Below are 21,568 nucleotides of genomic sequence, written 5' to 3'. Positions count from 1 at the left end.
AAAGAGCAACAACAGTGAAAACAGTCCTCCCCCAGGGACCTCTCCAAAGGCAGAGAGAAGACACGGAGCTGGATGGGAAAATATAGGTACCTTCATCAGGGTTAGACATAGGCAAAATACCACCTAGGGCCAGGCTTTGAAGACACAACACATTTAAGTAGAAGCAGTAAGGCATTTTTTTTCTTGATTTTTCTTTTTTTTAATAAATAAGTAATTTGTTTATATATGCCCCTACCTGGCCTGGAACCTCAAATTTTCAGAGATCCATCCACTTGCCTCTGCCTCCCAAGTGCTGGGATTAAGGCTCGCACCACCACACAGCCTCAAACAATTTTGAGTACTTTTCACTACTGTAGATGGCTAAGAACAAACAAAACTAAGACTCTTGGGATTGCCAGTTCCAGAGCGTCCATGCGCCACCCCCTTTGCCTTGACCTCTCACCTTTGCTACAAGAAGCTTTCCAGTAAGTGTTAAGACTATCACCTCTCCCCTCTATGAAGGATGGGCGGGGATGAGGGCTAAGTATGGAGGAAGGCCTGACACACAGGCTCCAGCCAACCGGGAGCCTGATTTCCTAAGTAAGATTACTATCTAGACCCACAGAGAAGTTGTCCAACCCAACAGCGGCCCTTGGCCCAGGATCTTCTGTCAGACAGTTTCCCTCCCTGTAAGTCCCTAGAGTAGTCAGTGTCTTTTCGGCAGGCCACTGCTACAATGGAGCTTAAACGGTAACAGCCACCTCTTCATCAGTAAAGAACTCTACCTTTGCGTGGGCTCTGGGAACAGACTCCATCAACAATGGCTTCATTCTTAGAACTGAGCATGAACCCTGCCCTTGAAAGGATAACCCAGCAGGCAGGACAAAGCCAGACACGTGCATTCCTATCTGGAGAAACAACGGGTATGTTGGGGAGACATGAAGAATATTCAAAATTTAGAGTCCAAGACACTGGGCTTGGTGCACACCTTTAATCCCAGCATTCAGGAGGAAGAGACAGGCAGGCAGAGCTTCATCAGTCTGGGACCAACCTGGTGTACATAGTGAGTTCCAGGACATCCAGAGTACACTCTGATACAAAAGTATCAAAAGTAAGTAAAGTAACTAAGTAATTAAGTAAATAAATAAATGGTCCTAATTTTTCCCCCCTTGCTGTGTGGCCTTGGGCCAGTCACTCTCAAAGAGAAACACTAACTGGAGCCAAAGTCAAGTCTTTAAATGCTTGGCATTGTGCCAAGCCCATCTCAAAGGCTCACCTGAGGATGGCTGTAATTAGAATAGCTCGGATATACAGGCACTGATAGTAGGTAAGACTGGGTCTAAGCCATGGCTTGACCATTTACTAACCAGCCTGAGGTAAATTATAGATATTTTGAGCTTCTTGTACCACAGCCGCAAAACACAGCTGATAAATTTGGGGAGAGAAGAATCCTTCTTGCATTCTGGCCTCCCACTTGCCATAAAAGGGGAAACGAGAAATATCCTATGGCTTTGCTTGTAGGTCCCCTCTCAGTAGGGGGAACAGGACAAGAAGACACAGCTGGAGGCCTAGTGTGCCTCTGAACAGCAGAGTCAGAGCTGAGCATTCCAGTCAGATTGAAGCAACACACAAGAACTTGATTTTTCCTGGAGTGCATGCACTGCTGGTTGAGGTGTTTATCTGTGTGGAAGTGTGTGCCAGTTTATGTTTGAAGGTCAGGTGACAACCCGTGGGAATACCAGTTCCCTCCTTCCCTTTGTGGGCTCCAGGATCTAAGTCAAAGCATTAGGCTTGGTAACAAGGACCTTTACTTGCTGAGCTATCTTGCCAGCACCGGGCCAAGAGTATCAATTTCCTACTCCTCCTTGGTCTCCCTTTCCTTCCCACATTACCTTCTATTATTACTTGGGGGGCCCATTTACTTATCTCCTGAGGAAGTACCACAGCACAGGCAAAAGTCGTTCTCTCCCTCTACAACCTGGGGATCAAACTCAGGTTATCAATCAGTTTTGGCGGCAGCCAAGCAATCTCACTGGTCTTTTTTTGGGGTGAGGGTGGGGAGCCCAAATTCAATATGTAACTGAATATGGTCTTCAATTCCTGTTCCTCCCACAATGTTGCTGTAACAAGTGCATACTGCCACAGCCAGCTTACCATCACCTGTTTGGGAGTTAAAATTCAATCTCAACACAGGGTATCACTGCAAATTGTTTATTAAAACACAAAGCAATGGACAGTGAAAAACATCCTGATTTTTTACTTTTTGGTGGGAGTAGGGTGGGGCATGGAAGGGGTAGAGACCGGTGGAGACAGCCTAGAAGGAACTACAGCTCTATTCACCCCTGCTGCTTCCCTGGCCAGCCAGGTTCAAAGCCCCACGAATACACTTTGCCACGCTGCTGTAAATGTGTGGTGTAGCCATAGTCTATCTAGCCTCAAAGGGAAAGATGGGAAAGAATAGAAGCTACAGGGCTAAGGACTTGGTGTCTTTTCTCCAATACTTGGTTCCACACAAAGCAACCAGGTTCAATACTGAGGGGTGGGGCTGGTTTCTTCATAAGCCAGGATGGGCCAGAAGCAGCTGAAGAGGCTGCCTTGAGCTTAGAATGGACAGCCATCCTACCCCAGGGGAACTTTGTAAAAGGTAATATGTTCCTTAACTCCAAAGAAGGAACTAATCCAGGGTCAAATTTCTTTTCATTCCCTGGATCATGGCACACCAGAGAGAAGAGTCAAGAAGGTATCTCTTCCTGGTTTTGCCACGACATCTCTCCTTGCCAAGTCTCCCCCTCCTACCTGGCACCTCAACTCTTTCCTGACAGTTATCCTTTGAAAGAACGGAAAGCACACTTGAGTTTGTTGTTGTTTTCCTCATACTGAAATAAAGCACTAAGCTCACAATAGCATTGAGGATGGAGCTCTGCTTTCCCGACACTGTGTGCTCCTATCGCACAAGACTGCCTGGATACAAGCATGCCAAGGCCCTCTCTGCTAATTCCAACAGGCACCACTGTTTCCCTGGTTGCCAACATAATCCCAGCCCCTTGTTTTTACACTCCTGAGAGCCACCCATCCCAAGAGATCCACTCTGTTCTCTTCCTGACAATCCAGCCAGTCCCCAAATCTGCTCTTATCAATCAAGATGATCTAGCCATCCAGAACAAATGAGGCAAAAGCAGACGGGGAACGACAGACCAGAGAGGCAGCATGCTACACACGTACAAAGAAACTGGCCCTCCCTGGGAAGCTGACAACCAAAGCCACACCATCTACCATCATGAAGAAATCCAGCCCTTGCCCTTCTCCTATGTTGGAGAAATCCAACACAGATAGTTTTAGCTCCACCTTTAGCTGCCCTGAGCTTTCTGGTGTGAGCAGTAAGGCTTCTTTACAGTTTTCTTAGTGCTCTTTGATCCCTAATTACATCTTCCCTAGAAGAGAAGCTGAGTTCTTCTGCGATCTCTGAGCATATCCTGGGTGTCTGCAGTTTTGCTTGTGTATTCTCAGTCAGTCTTACCTGAGAGTTGCTTTCTTCAGAGGCCACAGCAAGAGGCCCAAAGTAACCTCCCTAGCTCTGTCTTTTAATAGCAGAAGCATCTGTCAGTCTCTCACTTGAGAAAGCTCCTGCTCTTCTAGGTCCTTATAGAGTCACAGAGAAGTGTCACACATGGTGGCCACAATTCCATCAAGGTTTCTCAAGGCAAGAAGACAACTTGAATTATGCCAGAGGAGGCCAGCAAGGAGAGGGAGATAGGGAAACAGCCCCATAGCAGGGACTTAAGGACCCCTGCCCAGACCTGAATCTAGAGGGAACACCCACCTGACTCAGAGCAGGAGAGGAAAAGGCACTGTGCTGACCGGGGTGGGTCCTTCCCCAGTTCCCAGGAAGGAGAGATTCCTCTGAACCTACTGATTCCTCCCTGGACTCCTCAAGGTGAGCCAATTTCCAAGGAGAGGGGTCTGAGCACTAAAGAAGAGTACTGCTGCCATTTTCTCAGATTCTTAGCTAAGACTATACCAGGGCCAGGCCTCCCAGGAGAGACTGGGAACGGGACAAGGAGAAATTCCTTTAAACAGAAGCTTCTCAACAAAATGAAAGAAGTCAAACTACATTTCTAAAACTGCTCCCAGACACAGAATGTGGGTATCAAAGTCTACCCTGGCTCACTGGCAGGCGCACATGACCCTGGGATCTCCTACTCAGCAGGAGCAAGAAAACAAGGTCTCATCTTTAATCAACAGGTGGCACCTCTGACACCACTGGCACTTGAAGACTACCTTTTAAACCATCAGAACTGTGGGTGTCCACCGAGCAGCTCCTCCTCAGGACCGAAGTCTTTCCAGAATGATAAATTTGGTTTAAGAGACACGAATCCCACAAACCCCTTCTTGGCACAATGTTTAAGATAGGTTGAGTAAGACTCAAAGCAACCCAGTCAGAGGCCAGCTGGTCCCTGACCTAAACCACACTAGACCTGCAGACTCAACCCAGCTGTTCTTGCTTGCTCCTCCCAGAAACATTAAGGGGACCACATTTCTGGCAAAAAGGAGCTGTCTACTCTTATCTTTCTCTCTACTGGCTGGATCAGTGGGCTCTAAAATCCTGGGTCAGAGTATAACTCAAACAGAACACCTGGGCCTCTCCAGCTCAATTCCCTAACTGGCACCACTCATAGCTTCCAATCCCAGGCAAACACCTTACACTAGCTCAAAATACAGGGGAACAAACAGTGCAAAAAGCAAGATGAACAATGTAGTAATTCTCGACACACACAATACAAAAATAAAAACAAAGCGTGCCCCACCCAGCTCCTTTAACCTAAACCTCATGTACCTACATCATCTGGGAGGAGGGAAAAAAGCTTTCAAGTTCAACATTATAAGCTGGCTATCGCCAGCCCTAAGCAGCTCTTATTAGCTGGGTAGGTTTGGCTTAGGGGAATCTACCCCAGCCCCCACCATTCTCCTTCCCTTCTGTTTCCTCACTTCCCTTTTAGTTTTTGTTAGCTACAAAAAGATGTTCCTTCCGTTTGGACACAACTAGAGAGGAAAGCACCCATCCCTATCCCTACGGGAAGGGGTGGGCTTGGAAACAGAGGCAGGAGCTGAGCTGCTTGGCTTACAGTACCATTAGGAAATGGCCCCAGGAGTCAGGGTTTCCTTCTGAGACTCTGAGTCACCAAAGGGATAGGTTGGGGTGAGGAGGCAGGACCCCTCCTTCCTCAGAGACCCATGCAAACAAGGCAACATGGAGGCAGCTGTTCTCCTTCATTTTGTTTAATCTGCTGACAGTGGCCCACAGGTTTGCAAACAATGATGGACCAGGAACCAAACCACTGTCAGAAGCCCAATCAGTCAGGACATCTGTTGCCCTAGGCAGATGGTCCCCAAGACCATGGCAGTACCTCATCCTGTATAAGCAGGAACTTTGCAAGCACTCCAGGAAGTGCTCCTGACAGCAACCTCAGGCCACAGCCATCCAGCTGCCAACTCAGTACCCTAGGGCTAGCCTGCGTCACAGAGAAAATAGAGGACTCTCAAATGACTAAGTGCTGGCCTGGAGTCATCATTAGGAGCCAAAGTCAAGAAACGGCCCAAGAGCTACTTACTTTGTCACACAGCTCAAATATCTGATAAGGCAAACTCAAAATTTAAAGACATTCAAAAATATGGGCCTGGCCTGAGCCTCTACCCTGCTGCCCCTGACCTAGAAAACCCTTTATCTCAGCCCCTCACCATGTCTTAGCTGACAGATAAAGATGGGGACATGGAAACTTCACCCCCTACAAAGGTGTTTACTGGGAATTTGAGACAGACGTTTTGATGCTAAAGTTAGATATCCAGAGGCTGCAGAACTACAGCTGACTAGGAGTCTGTCAGTCCCACAGTAAGGAAACTTGATGGCTGTGTGGATAAGGGATGAAAGGGTGGTAGAGCATACTACTATGATCAATGAAAAAAACAGCTAGGCTGCTGCAGCCAGTCTTAGTTCTTTGAGGGCAACTCTAGGCATAAACCCAAACTAGCTGAACGAGGACAGAGGACATGGGGATAAATGAACATCAGATTCTGGACATTCTAAACAGTGGTCAGTCACTTAGCAGGGCTCAAGTCTCTGAGGTTGCTAACATAAGCCTTTTCTAATCCAAAGACTAGAAGAGACTTTTAAGGTCAAGTGTTCTGTTGCTGCAGGCTGGAAAGCATCCCTGTCCCCTGGCAGCAAGACCCTATGGAGGGGCCAGTAAGAGCTGCTGGGTCAGGTCCTCCTGGCTGCTGGCTCAGGGACTCAAGGAGGGAGGTACCAGCAAGATGAGGTGGTAGAGGGTAAGACACTCAAGCAGAGAGAACTCCAATCCCTGCTTCCTGCCATGTGTGACAATAACTTAGCTCTATGGTTGAGAGGTGAGAAGCAATTTCAAAAGGACCAGATTAAGAGAAAAATCATAAAGAAATCAAGTCCTCAACAGGCACTGAAATCAAAATGATTTGTTGTAGTAACAAGTTGTAGACGATTTGAGGACCTGACATACACTAGTCGTCTTGGATACCAGACAGTCCTCTTTTTGGCGCACATCAGATGAAAAATGACAATGAAGATACTTGAGGTGGAGCCATCAATACATTAACCCAGAAAGGCTTCTAAGTGAGGAAGCACGGGCTTTCCTTTTTCCTTTATATGGACCATTCAACTTATTTGCCTCCACACACATACTTTGAACATCACGACTTCTGAAATCACATCTGGACATAAACTCCGAGCACACCCAACTCCCAGTGCAGTCTTTTCCAGGTTGTGTGACATTTTCCTGCTGTCTGTTAATGTCTAACCTAAAAACCAGGAACTGTGACTGCTCGGAGTCCAGAGTCCTCTCTGCTAGAATGAGGGTCCTTACAGAGGAAGGATCAACTCACATAAGTACCCCAGAGAAAGAGAGCTGGGGTAGCCACAGGAGCAGAGTAGGACCTAGCAGCTCTGGGACCAGTGGTAGGTGGGGGCTGCCCCACTCTTTCCGCTTCTTACTTCTTTGTGTGTGTGTATGTGCGCGTGCGCGTATGTTGTTTGATTTGTTTTCTGTTTTGCTAAACACTGCGAAGAATACAGAAACCAACACATTGGCTCCTGTCCCACTCCCCTCCACCCTGCTGAGGATGGCCATTTGTTCTCACAACCGGCAGAGGCAGAAGAGGGTTGGAATGAACACTCCGAAGGCCACCAGGATAGGAAACATGAGGCTGCTGTTGTCTGAGGCATAGGGGTTAGGTGTGCGGGGGCCTGACTGCACCCTGTTCTTGTTGGTCTGTCTTTTGAGATTAGACCCCTCATCATATTCTTCCTCCTCCTCCTCTTCTTCCTTCTTTTCCAATCCTGGATGAGGCTGCAGCTTTGGTACATCTAATGGAAGAAAGAAAATACCTTTTAAGTACACTAAGACTGCATTCAGAGCAGTAAATGAGACACAATAGAAAGACCTCTGTGATGTAGTCCAGGGTCCACACAGGGAGAACTAGCCCTAGCCTAAACAGTGGAGCATGGAAACACAGCCACATTCAGACTTTACTAAGGAAGTTATACAGGCATTCCCCACAGGGAGTTTATCTCCCATTCCTGCCTCACTTCTTCAAAGCTCCAAGGGCCCCACATCAGGCAAGGACTATGATAGGACATTAAAACTTATTTTAAAGCCCCCTTCTTCCCTCTCTAAGTCCACATTCCTTTTGGTTCAGATACTGAAGGGCTGATCCATGAGGCTCCGATTCTCAGCTTCACTACACTGCTGTCCTGACTCCTAAGGAATACAGAGTTTGCTGTAAAAGATCTTCTTCAGCACTAACAGGAGGGAAGACATCAGGACAAGGGGTATAGGCTAAAAGGACAGCTCCATGGTTAAGAGCACTGCTGCTCTTGCAGAAGCCCTCTGTTCAGTTCCCAGCACCCACATGGCGGCTCACAGCCACGCATAACTACAGTTCCAGTTTCTCTTCTGAGCCCTGAGAGCATCGCACACATACATGGTGCATATACAACACATACACCACTTAGACACATAAAATAAATCTAAAAAAATAAGGGTAAAGATTTTCCATGTATTTAAGATAAAATGGGAAACAGCACAGAGGAAAGAAAGAGGAGAAAAGTGATTAAGATACAAGTTTGTTGTTTGTTTTTTTGTTTTTTTCTGCAAAAATCAGCTAGGAGGCTGGTGGTCAGGGTAACCTAGACCCTAAGCAAGAAATATCAAGGCTGAACTAACTCCAAGGTCAAGGAGACATTAACAAACGAACTTTATCTCAAGGTAATGCCACAGGGACTCCTACTTTTGTCTTCTTTTCCAAAGGGCTAGAGTCTACCCCTCAACTGGAACTCAGACACATTTCAGGTAATTCTAATGCATTTAGAGTGTGTGTGTGTGTGTGTGTGTGTGTGTTGTATATGCACATGGTGGAGGTCAGCGGACAAACTGTGGGAACCAGTTCCCTCCTTCTGCCACATGGGTCCTGAGGATCAAATTCAGGGCATCAGGCTCAGCAGCCGGTGTCTTTACCTAGTGAGCCACCGTGCCGGCCCCCAGGTCATTCTAAATGAGTATAACAAGAACTGTTATTAATCCCAATTCACAGGACAGTTAAGAATTTGTCAAAGGCCCAGCGCAGTGGTGCACATCTGTAATCCCAGCACTCTGGAAAGGCAGAGGCAGGTGGGTCTCTGTGAGTTTGAGGTCAGCGTGGTCTATAAAGCAAGTCCAGGACAGCCAAGGCTACACACAGAGAAACTCTGTCTCAAATTTGTCAAAGAGGCCAGGCAGGTATGGTGGTGCACACCTTTAATCCCAGCATTAGGGAAACTGAGGCAGGCAAATCTCTTATGAGTCAAGGACAGCTTGGTCTATATAGTGAGTTCCAGGACAGCGAGGACTAGAGAGAAAAAAAGGGGGGAAAAAAAAGATTTTGTCAAAGACCAACTGTTGATTAAATGCCAACAGGAAGGTATGAGCACAGGTCTGACTTTAACCCTTGCAGCCAGCACCATGTAACACACTGTCCTTAACGTTTGACTCTGAATTCACCATAATTTGGCTTCAAATATTTCCTAAATTATCAAGCATTCCTCAACCATATCCTTCACCACTAGTCAAGAAGCAAAAGGTAGAAATCCTAACTTACCATCTACTGTTCCAGCCATAATATAGAGTGCACAGACTTTGGGATTATCATAGTACCCCTAGGAAACAGGAGAACAGAGTCAACCATGTGGCAGCAAGTATCTTCACCTCCCTCTCATGTAAGGTGCAGTGACTGTTACCTTGACAAACTCAATGTAGAGCTTTCCTGTGAAAGTAGACACCTCCCCTTGGACACTCAGCTTCCCCTTTCTGATGCTCATAGGGATGATTTCATCATGAGCTGTGCTGTGCCCAACACGGTCAAAGATGTCCAAGTCCTTCACCACAACATGGCCATTTAATCGGACATCAAATACCTTCCAGGATTAAAAAAAAAAAAAAAAAAAGACAATGTTAACACCACCAGCTTCGTATCCCTTCAAGAAATTAGACACTATGTACCTGCCTGGGATTCATAACTTAAGTTATGGCTCTGGATATACTCCAAAGTGGCTGAAGTCCTTCACCCAAGCCAAATCAAAACCACTATCCTTTATTGCCAAGAAAGTTTCATACTGGCCTTCCAGGGAAAACAGGAGGCACTTACAAGAAAGCAGCAGGAAATTGGATATGGGTAATAAGGTTTTGCAAATCAAGGAGGGAAGTAAGCAGGCAGCTCCTAAAAGGACCGATTTTGTTACCAACCCCAAGACAGGTACAGCCAATGGACAAAGGGACACAGCTTCTCTCAGGTGGGAGGAACCAACTTTCCCTCAGAGCTCACTGTTCCTCCCTTGTGAGGTGGCTCACAGGTCTCTGCTCCAGCCTGAGTACCCAGCTGTTCAAAAGCAGCAATGTTCCACTGGTCATGCAGGGGCCTGAGCATGTCTTACCTTCTGCTGAGACTGTGCAAAGTAGACCTCAGCAAATTTCAACACCAGCACATAGTCCCCTTCCTCCTTGATGGGCACTTCATAGCCGAAGGTCTCCTCATTGTACCGCTCTGTTTGATACAGGATCTGGTCCTCAGGGTTGGAGCGCAGGATTGGCAGTTTCATGCCATAGTCTGAGGCTGAGCACAAACACAAAGAGAAAGCGCATCAGAGGCAAGACATAAGGAGCAGAGATCCCTAGAAGCACCAGAGGCATTTCCAGGGCAATACCAACTCTCACAAGAGAAGCACCCCTTCTACACTTGGTTCCAAAGAACACACACAAAGACAAGAATCAGACAGCTACTGACATGGAAGAGAAACATCAAAGCAACCAAACAGTAGTCCCTTCAGTGGAACATTAACATTTCTTCCCGGGCCTGCTGGAAAGAATGGAAATGAATGGTGTGAAAGGAGTAACATGCTGCAAATGAAGAAGCGCTTCAGAGGAAACGTCCTGAATGCAGGGGACAGTCGCAACTATACCAGTCAAATGAGTTTCTCTCAGTTTAAGCCAAATAGGAAAGTCAGGAAAGTCATTCTTCATTTGTCTTTACTACAAATAGTATACTAGATGTGCTTTTTTTTTTTGTTTTTTGTTTTTTCAAAATTTTTATTCAAAAAGTTCCTGAGCTAGCAAAGAAAACGGGCTCAAAAAAAAAAAAAAAAAAAAAAAAAAAGGCAGGAAAATGTGTCCTCCTGCTTCCTCTTGATGCAACTATCTAACTTCCCACAGGTTCAAAAAGTCCACATGCACTGCTCTCTGGAACATTGCTTCAGCTAAACCAACAGGAGAAAAGTTCTACCCAAGCTCCAGCTCAGCAGCCACTTGGTGAAGTTCCTGGAGAAACAAGAGCAAAGTGCCTGCATAGCATCAGGGCCAGTCTTACTGAGGTCTATGGCAGACTACTGCAAGAGCTTCCCTGAAGATGCTCAAGTCTCAAGAAGCCACCTTCCCACTCCTCAGAGTGATAGTGAGACTAAAGGAGAACCTCTGCAGCCCTCAATTCTCCTGGTGACAAACTGTAAATGTGCCTTTTTCCACAATGCAAACTAGACCAGGGCCTTTCCACAGATACACTAGCCTCCAGTCCCAAGAGATATTCGAATACTCATGCATCCTGACAAGAACAATTGTGTTCCTTCAGCTTGCACACACACAATGAAGTTTCCAAAGATAAGTCTCCTAAAACTACAGACAGGAATGTGCCTTTTCTCAACATGAACTGAAGACTTTATGACTACCTTCCACCTGAACATTGTGACCCTGAAGAAAGTTGGCACCCGGATCCTTTGACAGATGGGCAGATCAGAGGATAAGTCTCCTAAAACTACAGACAGGAATGTGCCTTTTCTCACCATGAATTGAAGACTTTATGACTACCTTCCACCTGAACATTGTGACCCTGAAGAAAGTTGGCACCTGGATCCTTTGACAGATGGGCAGATCAGACATGGCCATGCCACCTTGAACATGTCTGAGCTCCTCTGACTCACTGCAAAGAGCATATCCGTACAGCTCTATCCTCCAGATCACCATCATTTCAAAGGACCCGACAAAAGGTGAAAGATGAACTACAAGGCCCAATGGCTAAGGTCAAGCCCTCAAAAAAATAAACATAACTGTTAACAGTTCCTGTAAGTGACATTAGCCTTGTGATCAGATGCACACACGAGACAATGGGACAGGAAACTCGCTGTAGTTTTGTCTTCAGATTCTTCTCCCTGTGTCTCCTCAGGAAATCAAAACAGCAAGGTTTACAAAGGATGTGGGGCTAACACACCCTCAATCCTCCCAAAGCTCAAAACGACCCAGATGAACACCTATGCAACCTGAAAGGCTCTTTCACTTCCAGCTGAGTGCTAAGAATTTCCTTCTCCCAGGAGGGCCAGACGTTTGCAAATTTGCTAGGTTAGCTGGAACACGAGCTAGATTTTGTTTAAAAATCCACAGAAATTTCTGTTCATATGTGGATCTCCCCCCACCCAATGAATGGAAACTTCTAAGAGCAATGCTGCCTACAACAGTCTGAGTTCCACAGCTAAGAAGACAGCCATGTGAACAAGAGTTAAAAACTTCGGGATCACCTTTGAATGTTCTCCTTTTAAGCCCCAAGTGGCTATCATAAGAGATCTGCTACGAAGTCCTAAGAGACAGTAGCAAAAAAGGGATTTTTTTCTTCCCTCATTAGTCTTTATACACTGACAGCTAAACAGATTTCTTTAAGATAAAATGAGTGGCAGTGGGTGGTGGTGTACACCTTTAATCCCAGTACTTGGGAGGCAGAGGCAGGCAGATCTGTGAGTTCATGGCCAGGCTGGTCTACAAAGTGAATCAAGGACAGCCAAGGCTACACAGAGAAATCCTGTCTTGGAAAAAAAAAAAAAGAATGAGTGGACAGTAGGACGGTCAGCACTGCTGAAGTTGGCACAATACAGCTCAGTTAACCAGAAAGGAAGGAGGCCAAAGGGCCTATGATGTATTTCTTAGCTCTGGACAATAGGGCAGCACGGTTATCTAGAAAAACTCAACCTAGGTTCAGAGTAAGGCAGGCCTGGATTTGAATCCTGGCCTGCAACCTACTAAGTGATACTGAACTAGTTTGTTGTTTGTTTTTTTTTTTTAGGTCTATTTTCTCAACTATTGAATGGGACTATCACCCACTCCAAGGGACTGCAGTGAGGGTGAGACACCTGTAAAAATTTTAGCAGAGTGTCCCACGTGGAAACAGACAAACGTTAAACATGTAGGAATGTCCATTGGGCAGATAAATACACACAGGAAGCACTAAATGTATTACCTCTGCTCTGGGAGTTTGGAGAGCAGCCGCAAACTGCAGGTGCACATCTGTACCCTAGCACAGGGAGGCAGGTGGACAGAGTGCTAGGAGCTGGAGGACAGCCTGCTCTACAGAGCTAGTTTCAGGCAAGCAGGGCTACACAATGAGTTCTGTCTTAATAAATAAGAAAGTGAACTGAAAGAAAAAGAAGGTAATGAAATAAATTAGAAGACTATAGCTGGGAGAGATGGGCAGGAACATGAATGAGCAGGAACAATTCTAGGTAAGACCCACCATAAAGTGCCAATAATCTGTAATCCCCAGCACTTAGGAGGCTGAGGTCGGAGAGTTGCTGTAAATTCAAGGCCTGGACCACAGAGTAAAACCCTGTTTCAAAAGAAATAAATGAATTCCTTCTTTTAGGTCCCCTAACCACCATATTATTTTCCCAATCATTTCTTTTTCAGCTGAGGTTAGTTTCTATTGAATTATTCTGAATGACAGAGGCAAGGAACCTATGACCCAAATCCTCTACCTGAAAATCTCCAGTACTTGGGAACAGCAACAGAAGAAACATTTCTGTTAGTAGGAAACAACATAGGAACAGAATTCTAAACAAATCTCATGGCCATCGGCAAAGCAGAGCAGCAGGGATGGATAGGCTCTCCTCCCTCCCTTTCTCTCTCTTTCCATTGCCCTCTTTCTTACTCTCTACTAAACTCTCACCTCCTCAAGGCCAAATACTTCCTTAGCCAAGAAAGGGTCTACTTTAGGGCTAAACAGTAAGTCACCTGACAGGCTCAGTCTCCAGGCAGCATTTTCCCTCTGGACACACGTTCTGACCTACTTTTAATTTCATGTGAAAGGCCATCAAGCAGGGAAGACAAGACAGTGGACTATACCCTCCTCTGGACAGCAGCCCCCATCAGAAGTTCCTAACACTTGAGGAGTAACTGCCAGGTAGGAAGACAATGCTCAGGGCAGTAAGCGAGGTCCTTGAGCCGTAAGTTCTACCAGGGATCTCTCTATAAACAGAAAAAGTTTCCCCTAAACCAAGCCAAGCTCTCTGTGCTCTTAGCTATTAACAATAAGGTCTAGTCACCACAGGTAACCAAACCAAGAACCTGGAAAGCCAGGCATGGTGGCCTAAGCTTGCAATCCCAGCACTTGAGGGTAAAGGCAGGATAACTTCAACCTATACTACATGATAAGTTTGGGGCTAACCTGGACAATGTGCCTTGTCGCAAAGCAAACAAACCACCATCAACAAAAAGACACCCCCCCCCAATGCACAATATACCCCACCACTTTCTATAGCAGTGATTCCATCTATTGAATTGAAGCACACAGATATAAAACGCCTTGTATAGGGTGTGAACACTAGCTATCCCAAGGCAGAAATGAAAGTCATTAACATTATAAAGTACCTTTGGAAGCAGAAGCCATTGCATGTCCTAGGCCACTCTGTTACAAGAGTGCTGAACTACAAAATAAGGAGAGAAACATCAAATTCAAAATCAGGTGAAACCCTTATCTGAACTAAGTTGGCAAGAAATACCTGAATCCATTCAACAGAAAATGAACTTTTATCAACGTGCTGTACACAGTATTACAACCACTCAGAAAAAGAAATGAGGCAAAGAGTGTCTCCTGCAATCAGCATAAATAGCTTCATGAGACAAAGGTCTCCAAATAAGGGGCACACCCTGATCCACAGAGAAGGAAAGGCAGTGTGTGAACAGCTGCTCTTCCCTTGGCAAGGCCAACTCCTTAGCACAGAAGATACAGAAAGCTGACTGCTTGCTCAGTGGAAGCCTGAACTTATCTGGGCCCAGACCAGGAAGCACTATTCTCAGAAATCCAGTAAGTACTAATACCTGCCGGTCCAGGGCACAAATGGGAACCCAACCATCCTTCCTACCCATGCCTCAGTGCTGCTCACATCTAGATGAGCAGAAGGCCCGGGGCAGATGACCTTCATTTCGACATCACCCCAAACACTAGTGTCCAAAATGGAACTCCACTATGAAGAAGTCTGGTAGGCTTCATATAACTATTTGCTCCAATTACCAGCCCTAGCATAAACACACACATGCACACATAGGCTCCTACCCCCAAGGAAATACAATCCAAGAACCAGAGAGCCTGGCTGGCTGCTGACCAGGCCAAACCAACTGAACCACCTATAACAGCCACTTTAAAACAGCCTCTGAGTAACTAGTAACTTTAAAGCAGCACCTGAGGACTAGACCCAGATTCTTAGCCACTTTTAGCCTCTGTCCTGGGGACCCAATAGGATGATGTCGCCAGTGAAAAGCTGAGAATTTGAATGCAAGAAGCCATTTGCATACTGCTCTTACCACCATTATCTCAAGGGGCAAAGTCTACCAACTGTCGGGGTTTCCTCTCTGCCCAAAACCATGAAGAAAGAGGAACGGTCCCCAACACAGGCAGTAAAGACCTGCTGTTACTACAAAGTCTGGTCTTGGCTGCCACAACCTGGAGCCCTGACTCAGCGGAAACCAGGTTCCTGGGACCTACATGCCAGGCCTAAACAAATTCCAGGACACAGAACTTCAGAAAACAGGCCCGTGTGCCAAGCCCTTCACATGTATGAAAGCAGTTAAGTTCTGGTTTGTTTTGTGAAACAAGCTCTCACCATGTAGCCCTGTATTTCTGGCTGACCTGGAACTCGCCATGTAAAACAGGCTGGCCTTCAGCTCTCAGGGATTGGCCTGCCACTGCCTCCCAAATGGCGAGACAGTACATTCAGAACTGTCAGGACACAGAAATTGGGAGAAACTAAGTCAAACCCTTTAGTAAAGTCAAGAACCACATACAGACACTGAAAGAAACTGCTTCTGAGTTGTCTAGAGAAGATCACCAATTTAGTGGCCTCTGCACCCAGCATACAGTACCAATCTCCCAGAACACAAAACAAGAAATATCTTTTTTTCTAACTTTTAAAAGTTTTATGTGTATGGCATTTTGCCTGCATGTACCTCTGTGTACATATGCTTGGTGATCATGAAGGTCAGAAGACAGCACTGGTTCTCCTTTGGAACCAGAGCTATAGAAGGGAGCTAGGAATCAAGCCCAGGTCCTCTGGAAGAGAAATCAATGCTTTTAACCATTGAGCCATCTCTCCAGGCCCCAGAATTTCCTTCTAAAACCTGTTTTTCAATTCTACTTATAGAAAAGTCTAGAGCCGTTTTCTCCAAAGAATGGATTGGAGGTACTCTATAGCAGAAGCCCCTGGTGCAGAAACCTGAGTCCCAGTTAATTAAGTAAAAGATAAAAGTTTGTCTAGTGGGTCTAGAGCCGGGCACTGGAACCTATATTTTTAATCACTTGCCCTAGCAATTCTCATACTGCCACTGTGAACCGTGTAACTTTGTAAAAAAAAAAAAAAAAAAAAACCAACAAAACAAAAACAAAAAACAAAACAAAACAAAAACCACTGTTCCTTCTTTGGTTAAGCCTCAACCACTTTCCCTCTAAGCTGGAATCACACTTCTTAGGTCACCCGAGGGTCACTGGAATGCTCAAACGCATAGGCTGCTCTTACAGGTTAAGGCAGGACGGGCTTCAATATACCAACACCCGACGGGTGGGTTTTACTTCTAAGCAAATTCCAAAGAAGGTAGGGGAGGATGCCACAATCCAACTCTCCCGGACCATCCCCTTCGAAGATTCCCTGCTCTCCTGACTGAGAATCAAGCCCCACTCCCGGAGAAAGGGCAAGAATCTCCTGGGAGTCGTCACGACAAGAGCAGTGGAATCGATGACCTACAGCCCGCGAGGACTTGAGGTGCCGGGGAAAAGGCCACCCTTGTCTTTACTCTCCAGCTTGGGTGGGATGAAGGGCTGAGAAAACGCAAGAGGAGAACGCTCTAAATAGAACTTCTCGCCAACTCTATGCCTCGACGGTAGCTTCGAGCCGGGGCTAGGCCCTGGGCTCCGGCCAGGTCCCTGGAGGTACTGCGGAGAGAAACTTCGCTCCAAGGATGCGGTCTCGCGGCGCAGAGGAAGGGGCCCCGCTCGCAGGCCCCGGCCCCACGGCCCGGCCGAGGGGCGCTCACCTCGGCCCACCCGGCCTTCCAGGGGGTCCTTGCGGAAGTGGATCCCGTGCACGTCCACATGCGCCTCGCCGCCCGCGTTGACTGCCCAGATGACGCTCTCGGGCAGTCCGGCCCCGGCGACGCCGAGCACGCCGAGCCGCGGATCCCGGAGCTCCGGCAGCAGGAGCAGCAGCAGCAGGCGGAGGAGCGCCACGGCGGCCGCTTCAGCTGCCCGGGGCCTCAGCATGGCGGCCACCACGGCGGGGGCAGCCCCTGCCGACCCTGCTTCTCGGCCGGCCGCCAGGCCGCCCCCGACTCAGTAAAACAGCGCCACGGACCGTTCTGCCTCAGTAACCCGGGACATGTCGCTCTCGGGCCTCCTCCTCCTCAGCCTCGGGTGCCGCCTCCCACCTCAGGAACAACCTACCCCGCCGCCCGGCCCTCGGCACGGACGCTTCGGCCAATCAGAGCTCGGCCCTCATTAGCTACCCACCACCCCGCCGGGAACGGCCCCCCTATTGGCTGGTGTGTTAGAAAAGGGGCGTGGCTACACCCAGGCTCCGGCCCAACCACCGGACACGAGAAGGAGCGCGCGCGGAGGGAGGGAGTTCGGTTGAAGCGGCGGTTCCATGCGGAAGTGGTGGGTGCAGCGCCCAGGCCGCCCCGGAATCCCACATCAGGATAGGAAAGGTGGCCTGGGGCGGGGAAGGTTTAGAGAAGGGCGCACTGACACGTCGCCAACACTTCCGGTGCTCTAGATCTTGGGACCCAATCGGCTCTGAAGGGGGCGTTGCCGCCTTTTCCATCCCCTCTTTTTTTTTTCCTCAGCGAGAGCACGGGCTCCGGGCAGGAGGAGCAATGGCTCTTCCCCTGTGTGAGGCAGAGGAGCCAGCCTCTTCCTGAGATGCCACATGTACGGGTGGCAGGCCACGGGTCCCACGAGGATAAGGTCCCGCCCTCACCCCTTAGCAGGCGCCTGGTGTGTGGTAGCGTCCAGGAGGCCGTCCAATCAGAATGCTCCAACGCAGCGGAAACGCGTGGCCTTGAGGGGGAGGGGCTTCAGGCTGCCTGCGTCTCCATGGCGATGGTCTCTGGCGGGCCTGAGAACCCGAGGAATGGAGCCTGGGCTTCCTCCGGCCCCGCCCCCGACACGCACCATCACCGCCGTGGGTAGCGGTGGGCAGTGATGACTGGTGGCCTGCCCTGCCTGGCACAGGCACGGCCTAACCGTCCTCCTTTGGTATTTCACCCAACGCTCTTCTACATTAGCGTCCCTGCCCTGGGGTATATACCCAAACTCCCTTTTTTTTTGCCCTGGAAAAACGGGCTGAGAGAGTCTTGAGTCCCAGCGCAAGTTTCTGACACAACCGAGCAGGGGAAGTTAATCATTTATTCCATAAATACTTATCCGGTCCCTACTACAAGGGTTGTCAGATTGTGCCGACAAAATATAGGAAGCCCGGTTAAATCTGATTTTGAGGTTAAGGAAACAAACAAACATAGGTTAAACAATTCTAATCACGGTGACACCAGAGGACACATTCCTGTATTCCCAGAACTTGTGCTCCGGGAGGTTGGAGCAGGAGGATTACCGTGAGTTTAAAGGCCAGCTTGGGCTACAAGCGTGTGATCCTGTCTCAAAAATTAACAGAGTCTGCAAAGACGGACGGTTCAGCGTTTGAGAACTCTAAGCTGCTCCTGCAGAGATCCTGGGTGATTCCCAGCACCCACATGGCCGCTAACCAGCAGTTCCGAGGACAGGGCGGTGGTGCTTTTCCGGCCTTCCCTTTTACTGTATACACACAGTGCATAGACATACATGTATTAAAGGCCCTGCTTGGGCTTGCCAAGGCCCACAGCACTCTCTGGGAACTGGTGACCTTCAGGGAGTGACAGGAGCTAGTTTGGGGCTGAGGTGAGCAGGGTTCAGTTCCTCTCTCCGTGGCTTTCCAATTCTGTCATCCTTTAGATGTCTGAGCCTTTGCTGACCCCAGATAGAATGGACACCTTCCGCTCACAAAATCCCCACCTTCTCCCCAACCCTGCACCTCTCTCCTTTGGGAACCAGGACTATGTTGAGCACTTTGCATGTGCTAGGCAAGTATTAATTCTACCCCTGAGGCGTATCCCCAGACTTCAAAACAATTGTTTTCTTGGTGTCTGTCTCTTGCTCAATTGTCTAGGTTGGTCTCAGATCTGATCCTCCTGCCTCAGCCTTCTGAGTAGCTAAAATAACAGGCCTGTGCTACCTTGCCCAGCTACAAAATATGTGTCTCATGGAAAAATGCAAGCAACACAGAAGGGAACTTGAAAAAGATCACACACCCATCCAAAGCCAAGAATAGGACTGTGGCCAAGACAGGCCCTGACAGCAGGTTCTCAGCAGCCATCCGTTCCCACGAGTTTGACTCTCATAGCCACCTCAAGAAGCTGAAAAACAGGAAACGTTCCCCGTTTTATGGATGAGAAACTTGAAAAGTTGAGGAAGGTTAAATAATCTGTGTAAAACCACACAACGATGTTTAGCTTTTAATCTTCTTATGCTGTGATCCTGGCTACCTATGAGGCCATAGTTGATGCAAATTGCAGCTCTACCAGGTGTCCCTGTGTTACTTGGGCAAAAAGAATCCACCTCTCTGTGCCTCAGTTTCCCCTTCTGGGTTACAGAACAATTGTACATATGTCCTAAGCCTGTGAGACATAAAAGAGATATCTTTTAAGTAAAGACAATAAAAAGAGCTTTTTGAGAAATTATTTTTATTTGGGGGGAGGGGTGGGGACATAGGTTTGTGCCACAGCTTGGGGGTGTAGGTCAGAAGACAACTTTTCAGGAGTCATTTCTCACATGGGGCTCTGAGGGATGGAATTGGGTTGTCAGACTTGGCAGCAAGTACCTTTACCCCCTTAGAGATCTTACTGCCCTCTTCTTGTGTTTTTAGATGAATCCTCACTGCAGCCAGGCCACCCTCAAACTCCCTGTGTAGCTGAGGACGGCAACAAGGGCTTGTACCTGCTGAGCTACCTTGCCAGCCCAAGAGCCTTGTGTGACCATCAGGCACATAGCTAAGCATCAATAAATAAATCTGAGGTGTTTAGGAGCACGGAGCCCTGGACTTAAAGCCGGCTTCTACTTTTTAGAGCTACGGGGAAATGGGGAGTCCTTTCTCCACTCAGAGCCCCAGCTTCCTCATCTGATAGATGTAATTAGAATATCCAAACTCAGGACTTTCAGAAACCCTTAGGAGAGGGCCTGGCTCAGAGACGGTGTTTAGTACACAGTAGCTATTAATCATACAAGAAGAAATAATTATAACATGTCATGCTGGCAGTCTAATAGTAGAAAAGCTCTGGTGAACAGCTCAGGCTAACGAGTTGGGAAAAACCCTTCTACCCACGGGAGGGGAAAGCCAACTCTGAACCAGAGTTCGGAATTGGAAAACGAAGCAGCTGTTTATGAGCCCCTAGAGGCAACTTCACCTTGACCCACAAAACTGAAAAGAGGTGTGTCTTCCGGTAGAGATAAGAATCCTGAGAACAAAGCATGCTATTAATTAAGTCTGGTCTATTTTAAGTGGGATATTTTCCCCCTTAGGGATAAGCTCACAATAAAAAGCTCAAGAGGAAAACACACAGAGTGGGTGGGGGCCACTTAGCCTCCCACTTGGTCAACCACCCCGCAGTCCTCCCCTGCTGAAGTGGGTGGTCTGGTTCCGAAGCCAAGTTCCTTCACCTCAGGCCTCTTGGAAGCCAGATCTCAGAGGGAGCAGAGCCACCCAGAGAGGCAGAGAACCTGCCCATGACACCTCTTCACCTCCAGCCAGTAGGAAACTGGAACAAAGAAACCAGACTGGGTCTCCTTGAGGGGAAAGGAGACTGGCCTTTGCCTCCCCACAGAGGATATGACTCACAGAAGACACTGGTGAGGCCAGTGTGAGCAGGGATGAGGCCAGAAAAAGCGTCTGTATGTGTGGCCTTGGGCAACTCACTTTCTACCGGGCCTGGTTTTCCCTGCCTGAGAAGTTACTCATCCTTAACACTCACCTGACCGCAAACTTCAGACAACTGAGTTTTCACTGTGCTAAGTGACCAATGGATTGGGATAGGAACATCAAAGAGTTTGTTGTTGTTGCTGTTAGAAAGGAGTCCATGTTTTCCAGGCTGAGCTCAGCTTGTTCTGTAGCTAAGGAAGACTGAACTCCTGCTTCTGCCTCTGGAGTACTGGAGTTAAAAACATACTCCACCATGCTCTGTTTCCAGTGTGCTGGGGATCGAACACAAGAATTAACAAACACCCTCCTGAGTGTGTACTAAGCACAGAGAGCAGTCTGGTGTGGTTTGGTTTGTATTTGGGGGCAGCCAGGCCCTGAACCTGTCATCTGTCTCACAGTCTCCTGAGCACTGGGGTTACAGGAGTTTGCAATCACACTTCCCTTTTAAGGTAACACATGACACTCTCACCAGGGGAGGCTCAAGCTGTGCTGTGGGCTTCCCTCCTCCCAAGTTAGGGGGAACACCTTAAATCTAGCTCAAAAAAATCAGGCAGAGAGAACTGTATGAGTAAAGGATTTGAGCCATGCCCTCCAAGTACCATGCATGGGCATTTTCTTTTCTTTCGACATGGTCTCACTGTGTAGCCCTGGCTGGCCTAGAACTCACAGAGATCTGTCTGCCTCTGCCTCCCTAGTGCTGGGACTAAAGGGGCTTCTTCCTTCTTT

General features: G+C 47.8%; 1 protein-coding gene across 1 annotated transcript; it reads right to left on the bottom strand.

Annotated features, from left to right (window-relative positions):
- Window positions 1-2,174: 2,174 nt before the first annotated feature.
- Window positions 2,175-17,286, bottom strand: Mlec (malectin). Its single transcript, XM_021631800.2, has 5 exons — window positions 16,875-17,286; window positions 9,974-10,152; window positions 9,281-9,457; window positions 9,142-9,199; window positions 2,175-7,372 (listed from the first exon to the last, which is right to left on the bottom strand). The coding sequence occupies exons 1-5, from the start codon at window positions 17,098-17,100 to the stop codon at window positions 7,143-7,145; spliced, it is 870 nt and encodes a 289-aa protein (XP_021487475.1). The 5' UTR covers window positions 17,101-17,286; the 3' UTR covers window positions 2,175-7,142.
- Window positions 17,287-21,568: the final 4,282 nt, after the last annotated feature.

The sequence above is a fragment of the Meriones unguiculatus genome, chromosome 4 (genome assembly GCF_030254825.1).
Source record: "Meriones unguiculatus strain TT.TT164.6M chromosome 4, Bangor_MerUng_6.1, whole genome shotgun sequence".
NCBI lineage: Eukaryota > Metazoa > Chordata > Mammalia > Rodentia > Muridae > Meriones > Meriones unguiculatus.
Note: the sequence above shows the minus strand (reverse complement) of the source record. Positions and strands in the feature narration are given on the sequence as shown.